Below are 13754 nucleotides of genomic sequence, written 5' to 3' on the forward strand. Positions count from 1 at the left end.
GGCTCACCGAGGCAGCTGGGAGTCGGGAGGTTGGGATACAGGTCGCAGGACAATCGGGATTGCAACATTCCCCTCTCCATTAGGGCATGAGGCAGCCCTGGTGTTCCTTGCCCCAAAACAAAATGGTCATGTAATCTGGGCGCCCCACCCCCAGTGGCGCGACCCCAGGCAGACTGTTCCATTTTGCATCCTTCCTCACACCCGCTGTGGTCCATTCCAGGCTGCAACGTTTACACACTTCTTGGACCACCTAGTTGAGGGTGTGGACCACCGGTGGGACCTACAGACTGGGAAGTGGACACCCCTTGACTCATATACACAGGGATCTTGGACAGTCATGGGGTCATACACATTAGGGAGTAGATACCCCTAGGGGTCACACACTTGGGTGTGGACACCTGGTGTCACAGGCTGGGGAATGGACACTTGGGGGCACATAGATTGGGGTTCAGGGATGTAGAGAACACCCATGTAGGGAGAGTTGGTTGTGACCTAGAGGATGTGGACAGTGTAGGGAGTAGGAGGGGACTTCTGGCTCCATGGCTAATAGCCACTAACCTAGAAGGGAAGGAGAGGGCTGGCTGGCACAGTGATTTCCTGTGCAGGTTCGGGGAGTAAGAGCAGGAATCACGATGGGTAAGACCTCTGAGGTTAGCAGGGAATGTTCCAGGACAATGTGAGAGCCCTGGAAGAGTCTGGACAGGCCAGCCCATAGAATAGGTCCCTGGGAATGGGCTTTGCATCAGGGGGAAGTAGAGAAAGGGCAGTGGTGGTCATGTGTTCTGATCACTGACCATCTGCCAATGGTGGTGGGACCTGAAAGTCTGATGGAGGAGTATGAGGACAGGATAGGGGGACATGGAAAATGCTAGGCTGAAGGGATGGTAGTTCATTTATCCAACTCAGCTATTTCATAAAAAACAACAATAATACATAGCATATTAAGTTCTGTACTAATCACTACACGTGAACTATCTAATTTATTCTCAACAACCTTAACTGCTATTACGACCTTCACTTTAAGATTTTTATTTATTTACTTCTTTTTAGAGAGAGGGGAAGGGATGGAGAAAGGGAGAGAAACAGTGATGTGTGAGAGATATATCAATTGCCCCCAACTGGGAACCTGGCGGGCAACCCAGGCATGTGCCCTGACTGGGAATCAGACAGGCGACCCTTTGGTTCACAGGCCAGCACTCAATCCACTGAGCCACACCAGCCAGGGATATTACTACCTTCGCTTTAGGGATAAGAGAACGGAGGCACTGAGAGGTCACCAGACTTTAAGGTAAGTGCCAGATTCAGGCTGTAGGGCTCCAGAATCTATGATTCTAACATTTGAGCTATTATTATTTCCACAGGTGTCTCTGTTTTTCTGTGCATACCCTGTCCGCACTCCATCCCACCAGGACTAGAAATCAGCACCTCCCCTGAGGGCCCCCGAAGCACCCATTGGCTCTAGCACCAGTGAACAGTGTAAACATCTCTGTGGGAGGAGTCGGCCCCTGCACACTCTGAGTTTTTTCTTTCTCCTTTCCCCAGGCATGGCATTGAAGAGATGACAGGGGAAGCCCTGTGAGAAGAGGACAATAAATCACAGCAGAGAAATCCAGACCGTACAATGATTATTTAACAAATACTAGCTGGGCTCCTGCATGGAGGGTCCTTTGCTAGGATGGTGGGGATACAGCAATGAACAAGACAGACGAGGGTCCTGTACCTCCCTACCCTGGGGGTATATTTCGGGAATGCCTAGTAGGCAGACTTTGGTTGTCAGAGTGATGGTGGTGCCTTGGCATTGAGTGAGCAGGAGCCTGAGATGCTGGGGGACAGCTGCACACCACCAAGACTTGTAAAGCACACGCACATCGTTCTAGGATGGTACAATGAAAGGAGGCCTCCCAACATGGTTCTTATTAAAAGGGAGCATTGCGTTGGAGGGTTGCGAACTGCTGTTTCCTCAGGTTGAGCCTGTTCCCAGGAAGCACCCCTCAGGCAGGGTACAGAGCACCATGAGGGGCAGAAAGGTAAGGGGAGGAGAAGCGTGGTGTGGCAATGGAAATGCTGCCATGTCGGCCTCAGTTTGGTCTCAGCAGACAGCAGTGGGACCCTACCTGTGCCCATGTCTCCTTCGTGGACTCAGTCATGTGGTGATGACCACAATATGGAAGACACCGCCATGTCTTTCTCATGAACTGTGTCTTTTTACCTACTCATGGCTTCAGGTGTGGCAGTCGATCTTGTAGGCAATATCCTTTCAAAATAAAGCAAAATAAGCCTTGGCTGGTATAGCTCAGTGGATTGAGCATGGGCTTGTGAACCAAAGGGTCGCTGGTTCCATTCCCAGTCAGGGCACATGCCTGGGTTATGGGCCAGGTCCCTAGCATGGGGCCTGTGAGAGGCAACCACACATTGATGTTTCTCTCCTCTTTCTCCCTCCCTCCCTTCTCTCTAAAAATAAATAAATAAAATATTTTAAAAAATAAAGCAAAATAAGCACAAGATATAAACAAGAAGTGACTCTCCACCTGGTGACTCCTGGGAGTTCGGTTGGAGGAGGTGGTAAGAGAAGAGGTGAGTGTAAATTACTGGGCATATCCTAATTCTTAGGGTTCCTGGGCACTCACAGGGTTACTAAGAATTAAGTTAGAACTTCTCCCAGCTGTGTTGGACTGACTTGTATTCTACCCACACTCCTGCAGAGGACAACTGGAAAGGCTGGATTAACGTTTTGTTCTTTTTAAATCTATTTGAAGGCCCAGGAGAGCAAAGTACCTTTGAGGCCATCACCTCCTCAAATACTGTCATTCAGTGCAGAAAAGCAAGAGTGGATGGGGCACATAAAGATAAAATAAACCAGCTCCAAATGAATCATGTAGGTCAACACTACTTCAATAATCTGAATAATATGAAAAATGGTATTAAGATGATTAATAAATCACTATATTCCAAAATGCGGAAACTCATTCTGTTAAGGACTCAAAGAAAAAAATCTACTTTAGGTTTTTTTTTTTTTATTATTTAGACAAAATATACATTTTAAACCTGTCTGCTGCTTGGAAGTAAGAACAGGAAATACACTTTTAAATGTTAATTTAAAAAAGAACCAGCAGATGTAGTAGAGATTTAAGGCCCCCTGATGTAGACTTAAAGGGGACAGATGTAGAGGCAGAGAAAGGAGTGGGAAAGTGCAGAACAAAAGAGGCAGAGAAGGAGCAGAATTTTATCTCAGCCCCGGGTGGCACGGAACAGTTTAGGAATTCACATAATTAGCTTCAGCTCCACAAGTTCTGTGATCACAGGCGAGTTAGCTAGACTCTGGGCCTCAGCTTCCATATCAGTAAAATGGAGGTGACAGTTGTGTTTATCTCCTGGCCTTGTCTGTGACTACGAAATGAGCTAATAAAGTAAAGCACTTAGAAAATACTCAGAAAACGTTAAATCAATTAGACATGAACCCCTCATTCATTCCTTCATTTACTGAGTGCCTGGTTTGTGCCAGATACTGGATATGTGCTTTGCAGAGAGGGAGAGCTCAATGGGCAGTGTTAAAATGGGTGAATGCAATGGCTTTTTTAAGGAAAAGCAGTGGCTTGCCCCAGTGGACAGGCTGGAAGGCAGCCTAAGCCTGGAGGTAGGAAATTGCCTGGTGAGTTGGGTCACCATGAGCCGAGTTGTGAGGGTGGAGGAGAAGTGGGATAGAGGTTGGAACTGCCACACCGGAAGGGGCTTTGAGCCCAGGCTTAGGGAGAGAATCTTTGAACCTACCAGCATGGGGAGCCAACCAGCTTTCCAGGCAGCACCGTGGGTCTCACCTTGAGATGTGTTATTTCCCTTCAGGTACCCAGGAATTTGTCACATTTCAGACATGCTCGGCTCCCCCAAACTGTTCTGTGTGTGCCTGAGAGCTTTGTGCTCCCAAATGCGAGACTGAGACCCTGGGAAGAGCAAGGACTGAGCTAGCATTCACTTGGGGACACAGTTCAGCATTATCTGGTGAAGTTAGAGATATGCAAACCTTACAACTTCCTGACTCCCCTCCTGAGAGTGTGCATGCCTGTGTGGGCCAGTTAATGTGGACAGGAGTGAACACAGCAGTATGGCTCCCAACAGCAGCAGCCAGAAACAGCTGTTAGCAGGAGAATATGAATAAACAAGTTGCACAGTCACACTATATAGCTGTAAAAATGAACTACCAATTGCAGGCAAATACAAGTCTCAGTAACAGGCAAAGAGAAGGGTGTGGAGCATAGTGATGAAAAGTGTGCCCTCTGCACCTAGCCAGCCTGGCGTGCAATCTGGGCTCTCCCACTTGCGAGCTGGGAGCTCATGGGAAGGTCACTCAACCACTCTGTGCCTCAGTTCCTTCATTTCCCTCTGTCAAATGGACATGGTAACTTCGTGTGTCCCACAGGCTGTTATGAGGGATTTAAGTGAGTCAGTATTTACAAAGGGGTCAGAACAGTGCCTGGCACACATACGCCGTGCTACATGAATGTTAGATAAAAATAAAATGTTGAGTGGGAGAAAAGCAAGTCTCTGAAGATAACATACTTTAAAAGTTCAAAAGCAATGAGAATGAAACAAGATGTTGTTTAGGCATTCCTTTCTTGAAAAAAAAGGTGATGATAAGCAGAAAGTAATTTGGCAGCTGTGGGAAGGCAAGAGTAAGGGATAGGGCAGTGAGCCAGGTTGTTGGGTTCTCAGGAGAAGGGTGGGATCCCAGGCACTCACCACTCACTGTGTCCTTAAAGGAAAAGTTTTAGGACAGTAATCCTTGGGCGCTACGGGCTTTCGACCTCAGGCCCTGGCCAACTGGATACTTTGAGGAGGAAGGAGGCCTCTCAGCCCCATGACTGTTCCCAGTCATGGCAGAACGCCCTACAGAAGTGCTGTAGTGGCCTAGCTCTTGCTGCCAAACAGAGGGAGCAGGATCTCAGCCAGTCGGAGGGAGATGGGTCCCAGAGAGTAAGAAAGAAGGAACAGTACATGAATTGGTCCAAAAGATGGGTCTAACCAGTCAGATGGAGGAGGGTCCCAGTCTGAGGGCAGAGGGTCCAAGCCTGTCCTAGGGAGGAGGAGCCCAGGCCCACCGAGGGGCCTCTGGAGGACTTGTTTCTCTTGTGGTTTTTTGCACTTCCTGTTCCCCTGCTCACTGCGGAAGTTCCTCTTCTTACCCTGCACCCAGAGACTAGCTGAAGAGGACAAGGGCAGGAGGCACCATGAGTGGGGGCCCTGCGGGAGGCAGACCTGGGGGCCGCGGAGCACTAGCAGTTCAGCAGAACATACCTTCCACCCTCCTCCAGGACCAGGAGAACCAGCGACTCTTCGACATGCTGGGAAGAAAATGCTGGGTGAGCTGGGGACCTCCTGCCCCTCCCTGTCTTTCTCCCTTTCCTCCTTTTCCTCTCCTCTACCTCTTCCTCCTTTTTCGAATCCTCCCCCTCTCCTTCTTTCCTCCCCTTCCTCTCTCCTCATCTTCCCCAGTCTCCTCCTCTTTTCCCTCTCCATCATCTCCTCTCCTAGAATCCACTTACCCCCATCCACCAATCCCAGGAAGATCTTCATGTCTATCTATCCACTGTCTCCCTGGTTGCGGCTCTTACTTTGGGGTCAGAACAGCCATGGGCAAGGAAGGACCAAGTCTATCTCCCAGACCCTCTGGTTGCCTCAACCAGACTCCACTGAGCCCTGCTCTTCCCTCCCAGACACTGGCCACCGCAGTTGTTCAGCTGTACCTGGCGGTGCCCCCTGGAGCTGAGCGCTGGACCAAGGAGCATTGTGGGGCTGTGTGCTTCGTGAAGGATAACCCCCAGAAATCCTACTTCATCCGCCTTTATAGCCCTCAGGTGATCCCTGCCCCCTACTGCACATGCAAACCCATTTTCAACCTGCAAACCTAGGTCTGTGTCCATAGCCCTGAACCCTCAGGCAGGTCAATGAACCACTGGGCCCCAGAACCAAAGACTTCATTCAGACATCAAACTCTGGTTTGCCCTTCTCGGTCTGCAATGGCTGACCCTGGAGTCTCCATGTAAATGTCTGTACCCTCCACATATTAGGATACCACCTCAGTCTAATGTGTCCCACGAACTAAAAAATGAGTAACTATATTTTCACCGGAGACTCAAATCTACTCTAAATTCAACATTTTGGGCCCCAAAAATTCCCCATCAAAACTCCTGAACTACAGATGTTTACTTAGCTCTGAAATCATAAATCTGTTCCCGAAATCCCAAACCTAAATATGCCATTGAGACTGGAGCTCCAAATCTACCCTTTTAACTCCATAGCATGGATTCCAGAATGCCTGTCTGTTGGGGGTTTGTAAGCCCCCAACCTGAACTCTGCAGGCACATACCCCACATTCACCCTTCTAAGCCCATAAAGGTGAACCAGCATAACCACATCAGGATCCCAGAGCCATGAAGTACTAACTGAACTCCTAAGCCATAACTCTGTTCCACAAACCTCAGATTACACCTATGTTGGCTGAAGCCCCCTCCCCCCAAACTTCCAAGTCTGTATATCCAAACCTCAAATCTCAACCCCAACTCCCAACACTGGAGCCCTGCCTGCCCAAATGAAGGGGGAATGTGGGATGGAGTATAGGATGGCCTCAGTTTCTCAGGACTGAAGTCCAAAACCCTCAAATTCAAGCCCCCAAATCCCACATCTATGGCCACAAACCCCAAATCCAAATTCCTTACTGTGGTGTCCGACTCCCATACTGTAACAAATCTCTCCGCATCTGACCCCTAGACACCCGACTCTTGGATGCTAAATTGGAAATATCCAAATCAGATCCTGGGGTCCCAAATGTGGACACCATGCTCCCTACCCAGATAACAGAGACTTGCCACCCAGGGCATGTCTCAGTGCCATTGTGTTCCCCACCTCTCCAGGCAGGCCGGCTGCTCTGGGAGCAGGAGCTGTACTCACAACTGGTTTACTCCACTCCTACCCCCTTCTTCCACACCTTTGCTGGAGATGTAAGTGACCACCCAACCCCTGGACCTCAGTTGGGGTGTGGGGGAAGATGGAAAATGTATGGGGGGCTTGGAAGGCTGCTGACCCTGAGGTGTGCACAGGACTGCCAAGTGGGGCTGAACTTTGCAAACGAGGGCGAGGCCAAGGCCTTCCAGACCCTGGTGCAGGAGAAGATACAAAAAAGGAATCAGAGGCAAAGTGGAGGTGAGTGCAAGAGTGAGGTGCTGTAAAAGCCCCTCTCATGGTTCTGGTTCCTAGTCTACCTGTCTCTCCACAGACAGACGCCATCTACCCCCACCACCAGCACCAGCCAATGAAGGTGAGTCCTTTAGTGTAAGTAGGAGTAATAAGGGGCTAGCCCAGGAACTTGTGACAGGATTGTCAGAGCTCTCTACCCATTCCATTTTCCCAGAGAGAAGAGGAGGGCTCCCACCCCTGCCCCCGCCCCCAAGTGGAGACCAAGGGGGTGAGTGCTAATTCTTCTTTGGACAGGAAGGTGGGGAGTATGTGGGTGGATGAGTAATTTGGTGGGTGCATAGACAAGTGGGTGAATGAATGGGTGGATAGTTGGATGGATGTATGGGTGGATGTAATGGTGGTGGATAGATGGTTCAGTGAGGGAATGAATTGATGGGAGGATCAAAATAGGGATAGATATATAGATGCATAGGCGAATTGGTATGTGGATAAGTGGATGAATGGATAGAGGGATGATTGAGTAAATTAAAGAATGAGTGAATGATTGAATGAACTAAATAGTTAAACAAATGAAAAAAAGTGACATAAAATTTCAATCAGCCCTGGCTGGTGTGGCTCAGTAGATTGAGCACTGGTCTCAGATCGAAAGGTTGTCGGTTTGATTCCTGGTCAGGGCACGCATTGCCTATGTTTTGGGCCAGGTCTCCAATTGGCGGCATGCAAGAAGCAACCGGTTTTTTACACATTGCTGTTTCTCTCCCCTTCTTTCCCTTCTTTCCCCCATGCTCTAAAAATTAATAAGTAAAATCTTTAAAAATTTTTCAATCAGCAAAGAAAGCAATGATTGAATGAATGAATCAGTGAACAAATAATTTAACACATTAGTTAGTTAATGAGCTAGTGAATAAATGAGTCACTACTTAAGTGATAAGCATGAGTGAATGAACAAATGAATGAGTGAATAAAATATATGAATGGTTTGTGGGAACTGCCCATCTACTTCTCCATAACCCCTCCCTGGATCACTCACCTACTACCTCTGTGACCATCAAACACACCCACAGATTTCCTTAGCAGTCTTCCTGTCTCTTGCCCCTATGCTTTGGTTGGTAGGTAAATGGGTCAATGGTTTAGTCACCCTATTTTCCCCACAGGCCCAGCAGCTGGCCCACCATCCCTGGGGCTAGTAACAGTGGACATCCAGAACCCAGATATCACAAGTTCAAGATACCGTGGGCTCCCCGCACCTGGGCCTAGCCCAGCTGATAAGAAACGCTCTGGGAAGAAAAAGATCAGAAAAGCTGATATTGGTGCACCTTGTGGATTCAAGTGAGAACCTTTCTCCAGCAGGCCCACAGACCCCTGGGAGGGAAGCAGATGAACAGGTGGACAGGGGGAGAGCTAAGTGGATGGAAGGATGGGCAGATGGATGGGTGGACACGAGTGGACGGGTGGGTGGGTACAAGGCCAAAACTAGGGAGAGGCAAGTGAGGCATGAAGGCTGCAAAATTTACAGAGACAGTCAGTTTCAGGGTCATGCAAGTGCAATTCATGACTCTGAGAGTGAGTGCCTCCTTAAATTTTGAACCCTAGGCATCTTACTTGTCTCACTCTGGTCCTAACCTGGGTGGGCTGATAGATGGATAGATGGGTGGGTAGATGAATAGATGGATGAATGAAATGAATAAATGAATGGGTGGGTTGGAGAATAAATGGATAAGTGGTTGGATGGATAGATGGATAGGTAAATGGGAAGTGGGTAGATAGAAGGATGGGTGAGTGAATGAGTGAGTGTGTGGACAGATGGATATATAGGCTGATTGGTTCACAGACAAGAACCAATCTGGATGGTTGCGGATGGATAGGTGGCCAGATATGTGGATGAATGAACTGTTCAATGGATAAACGGACAGAAGTATGTGGTTGAATGGGGACAAATGAGTGGATGGATGGAAACATGGGCACATGGGTAGATGGATAGGTGGGTGGACAAGTGTGTGAGAGGACAGATTGGTGGACAAATGGGTAAACAGATGTGTGTGGGCAAATAAGTGGAGAGACAAATATATGACAAATCAGTGGTCTTCAGGTGAATGTGTTTGGCTAGGTGGACAAATGAATGGATGGATAGACAGTGGGAAAAGGGATGAAATGGACAGATGGGAACCACAAACTATGGACCCCTTCTAATTCATAACTACTGCTCTCATTCATTCACTCATCCATTCACTTATGGCTCCTTTAATTAATTCTGGCCCTTCAGAGTCCCACTTGGCTGGAAAGGGCAGGAGGGCTTACTAGGAAGGGAGGGAAGGAAAGGCAGTGGGGCTTTACTGGGGTCTCCTCATCTTCCCTAGACATGTCAGCCATGTAGGATGGGACCCCCAGAATGGATTTGACGTGAGTAACTCCAAAGTTCCCTGGACCCCATTTGACTTTCACCTACCCTTCCACAGTCCAGCAATCAGACCTACTCCCAGACCCCACCCTTCCCACACTCCTTCAGATCCCTCTCTGGGGTCGATGCAGTGATAACACATACCCCTTCCCTCCCCACCTTATTCACCCACCCTGCCCCTGACTTTTTCCTCCTGGGCAGGTGAACAACCTAGACCCAGATCTGCGGAGCCTGTTTTCTAGAGCGGGAATCAGTGAGGCCCAGCTCACTGATGCTGAGACCTCCAAACTTATCTATGACTTCATTGAGGATCAGGGCGGGCTGGAAGCTGTGAGGAATCAGATGAGGCGCCAGGGTGAGTCCCTCCTTCTAGACACCTGCTTCTTCTCCAACCCTGGTAGCTGACTTCCAAAAGATACACCAGTTGCTCAGTCCTTATGGAAACCTCTCTACTGCTTGAATCGGGAGTTGGTCAGTTGGGTACCTATTTTACAAATGAGAGAAACAGGCTTGGAAGAAAAGTATAATAATAGCTGTGTTATTTCCCCTCCTCAGAACCGCTTCCACCGCCCCCACCGCCATCTCGAGGAGGGAACCAGCCTCCCCGGCCCCCTTCTGTGGGGAGTAACAAGGGTCGTTCTGGTCCACTGCCCCCTGTACCTTTCGGAGGTGCACCACCCCCACCAACTCCCCGGGGACCCCCACTTCCAGGACGAGGGGGCCCTCCACCACCACCCCCTCCAGCCACAGGACGTTCTGGGCCACCACCCCCTCCACCCCCTGGAGTTGGGGGTTCACCCCTGCCACCACCACCACCACCGCCGCCGCCGCCGCCGCCACCACCACCACCCAGCTCTGGGGATGGACCAGTTCCTCCCCCAGGCCCTCCTTCTCTGGGGCCTTTGGGGGGCCTGGCCCCTGCTGGAGGTCGGGGGGCTCTTTTGGATCAAATCCGACAGGGAATTCAGCTGAACAAGGTGAGGCCAGCAGGATGAAGGACTGGGGGTCTGGGACTCTGGGGTGTACTGTGCAAGTCAGAATGTTATTATGGTGCTGGGGCTGAGACTGATGGGGGTCCCAGGCTTTTGGGGTTCAGGGATAGGGTTGGGAGGTTAACGCAGAGAGGTGGGCTTGGAGCCTTGAAGGGGACTGGAAAGGGTGGGGAGTAGTGCTCTCATAGACTCTGAGCCCTCCGTGCTGTACCCTGCTTGCTGCAGACCCCTGGGGCCTCAGAGAGTTCAGCACTGCAGCCACCACCTCAGAGCTCCGAGGGGCTGGTGGGTGCCCTGATGCATGTAATGCAGAAGAGAAGCAGAGTCATTCATTCCTCAGGTGAGAGTCTGCCCTTCCTTGCCACCTGAGAACTGCCCTCTCTGAAGCCCATCCTGCCAGGACGGTGGCCCTGTCTCCCAGAGCTAGTATTGGCCCCCAAACAACCCCAACAGCCTCCATCAGTAGTAACATTAGCCCCATCTGTTGATGGTAGTGATAACAGGAATCTTGTATCAGTCTCCTTTTTGACAATGTTAACATTGTCATTATGTAGCAATACTATAATTAACTCTGTCTTCGACAATAATGTTAACATTAATGACAAGCTATGTCCACACTATTAACATTAATCCTGTTTGTTCAGTAGTGTTAACATTAGCTCACTATGTGATGATAATATTAAAAAGAATCCCATCTTTGACAGGAATATTAACCCTAACTCCATACATCAACAGATTAACACTAACTCATTAAGATAATATTGGAACTAATTCCATCTTTTTACAATAATGTTAACAGGAATCCCCTAGTGTGTCAACAATATTGTCAATTATGTGAGGATAATATGAAACTCAACCTGCTATGTGACAATAATATAATTAACTCCAACTTTGATAATACTATTAACATGAACCCCAGAGCGCGTTCACAAGATTAACACAAATCCATTATATGACAACATTGTAATGAGCCTCATATCTTTTGACACTGATATGATCATCCACACCATTATGTGTCAACAATATTGATGTTAACCCACTATGAAACAATAATATTGTAATTTACTCCACTATTGGTAATAATATTTCAATTCACCCCAGCCCTGGCCAGGTAGCTCTGTTGGTTAGCGCGTTGTCCCCATATGCCCAAGGTTGTGGGTTCCATCCCTGGTCAGGGCACACACATACAAGAATCAACCAATGAATGCATAAATAAGGGGAACAACAAATAGATGGTTTTCTCTCTCTTTCTCGTTCTGTCTTCTTCTCTCTCTAAAAATTAATAAATAAAAGTAAAATAAACAAATAGCCCTGGCTGGTGTGGCTCAGAGGATTGAGCAGTGGCTTGCAAACCACAGGGTCACCAGTTCAATTCCCAGTCAGGGCACCTGCCTGGGTTGCGGGCCGGGTTCCCTGGTTGGAGTTGTGCGAGAGGCAGGCTACCCATGTGTCTTTCTCACAGTGGTGTTTCTCTCTCTTCCTCCCTCCCTTCCTCTCTCTCTAAAAAGTAAATACATAAAAATTTAAACAAACAAATAAATAAATTCACGTGACAAACCTGTTCATGTTCATCTTTTGTGTAACAATAATATCCCAACTAAGCACACATTCTTGACAGTAATATTAACTCCAACTCCAACTAGAACCCAGACCCCAACTATAATCTCTATCTTGTCCCAAACAGGAACCCTGTTTCTCCCTCCTTTGAGGGGGCCCCATCTTTATCTAATGCATAGGCCCCAGATCTGATTTCCTAGCAGGAAACCTCAGCCCCCCGGGACCCTGAGACCCAACTTCTCAGACCCTGGGAAACCTCCTCTCCAGGGCTTATGAACCCTCCCGCTTACCTGAGTTCCACTCTTTCTATCCCTCTCTAGACGAAGGGGAGGACCAGGCTGGAGATGACGATGAGGATGATGAATGGGACGATTAAGTGGCCACCATCCCCACCTGTTCTGCACCTGATCCACAGGCAGCTGCTGCTTGCTGCCTTCCTTTCTCGGCTTCCAGGCCCCCAAGGCTCATTTCTTCCCCACCAACCCCTCCAGTGCTGTTATCTCTGACTGGCCCCCAGTTGCCTTAGCAATGGCGCTTTTTATACAAAATTTCTCAGTTCTCAGTCAAGGATTTTAAAACAAAAATAAAATAACCATCTTTTTGTTTCTCTAAATTTCAGTTAATTTATATTTCAAATGTGGGTATTTGGGGTCCTTTTCTCCCAAAGTCCCTTTTATTCATCTGTCTCCTTTCATTTACTGAGCTTTATACATATACATTCATTTATTCACTTGTTTGCTCAGTCATTCACCCTGTATTTCTTTGTTTCCTTGTGCCGTTTTTTTCTTTTTTCTTTTGTTAACTTTAATTGTTGTTCAAGTACAGTTTTCTGTCTTTTACTCCCATCCCAGCCCACCCGCCAGTGCTCCCCACCTCCCTCCCATTTCCACTCCCCTAGTTTTTTGTCCACGTGTCCTTCATACTTGTTCCTGCAAACCCTTCCCCCTTTCCCCTGAAATTCCCTCCCCTCTCCCCTCTGGTCCCTGTCAGCCTGTTCTCTATATGTGTCGCTTTCTTGGTTTTAGCAAACATGTATTGCCAGGCACTACTTTAGAGTCTGGGGATAAAGCAGTAGAAAAAAATCAACAAAAATTCTTGCCTTAGTGGGGCTGACATTCTAAAGAGGAGACAGACAAGAAAGAATCAAATAGAAACAAAAGATAGTTATATATCATAAATGCTACCTGCTAAGGGGAAATGACATTCAGATAAAGTGTTTAGGGAAAGCCACTTGGAGGGAAAGTGACAGTTATGCTGAACCTAAAGAGAGACAAGTCACCTGGCTGGTGTAGCTCAGTGGATTGAGCGCGGGCCTGCGAACCAGACAATCGCGGTTCGATTCCAAGTCAGGGCACATTCCTGGGTTGCAGGCCGGTTCCCTGCAGGCCAATTCCCAGCAGGGGATGCATGAAAGGCAACCATACATTGATGTTTCTCTCGCTCTCTCCTTCCCTTCCACTCTAAAGATAAATAAATAAAATTTAAAAAAAGAGAGACAAGTCAACCAGGTGAATATTTGGGGGAGGGGCATTCCAGGCAGCGGGAACAGCTAGTGCAAAGGCCCTGAAGTGGGGAAAAGCTTGGCGTGAGGCTGGGTGTGGTGAATGAATGGGAGAGTC

At 48.4% G+C, this 13754-nt stretch overlaps 1 protein-coding gene across 1 annotated transcript; it reads left to right on the forward strand.

Moving 5' to 3' along the window:
* The first annotated feature begins 5177 nt into the window (after window positions 1-5177).
* Window positions 5178-12748, forward strand: WAS (WASP actin nucleation promoting factor). The gene is made up of 12 exons (XM_037159649.2): window positions 5178-5354; window positions 5709-5849; window positions 6906-6992; window positions 7092-7194; window positions 7268-7309; window positions 7403-7456; window positions 8343-8517; window positions 9546-9588; window positions 9788-9941; window positions 10142-10563; window positions 10804-10918; window positions 12456-12748. The coding sequence occupies exons 1-12, from the start codon at window positions 5223-5225 to the stop codon at window positions 12509-12511; spliced, it is 1524 nt and encodes a 507-aa protein (XP_037015544.2). The 5' UTR covers window positions 5178-5222; the 3' UTR covers window positions 12512-12748.
* Window positions 12749-13754: the final 1006 nt, after the last annotated feature.

The sequence above is a fragment of the Artibeus jamaicensis genome, unplaced genomic scaffold (assembly GCF_021234435.1).
Source record: "Artibeus jamaicensis isolate MK-2021 breed Jamaican fruit bat unplaced genomic scaffold, CSHL_Jam_final contig_60, whole genome shotgun sequence".
NCBI lineage: Eukaryota > Metazoa > Chordata > Mammalia > Chiroptera > Phyllostomidae > Artibeus > Artibeus jamaicensis.

What these genes read in the sequence shown, in the direction of transcription:
- WAS (XM_037159649.2), top strand. Translation starts at nt 5,223, where the DNA reads ATGAGTGGGGGCCCTGCGGGAGGCAGACCTGGGGGCCGCGGAGCACTA. An exon ending in TCCGCCTTTATAGCCCTCAG is followed by an intron (nt 5,850 to 6,905) that starts GTGATCCCTGCC and finishes CCACCTCTCCAG; the next exon opens with GCAGGCCGGCTGCTCTGGGA. An exon ending in GAATCAGAGGCAAAGTGGAG is followed by an intron (nt 7,195 to 7,267) that starts GTGAGTGCAAGA and finishes GTCTCTCCACAG; the next exon opens with ACAGACGCCATCTACCCCCA.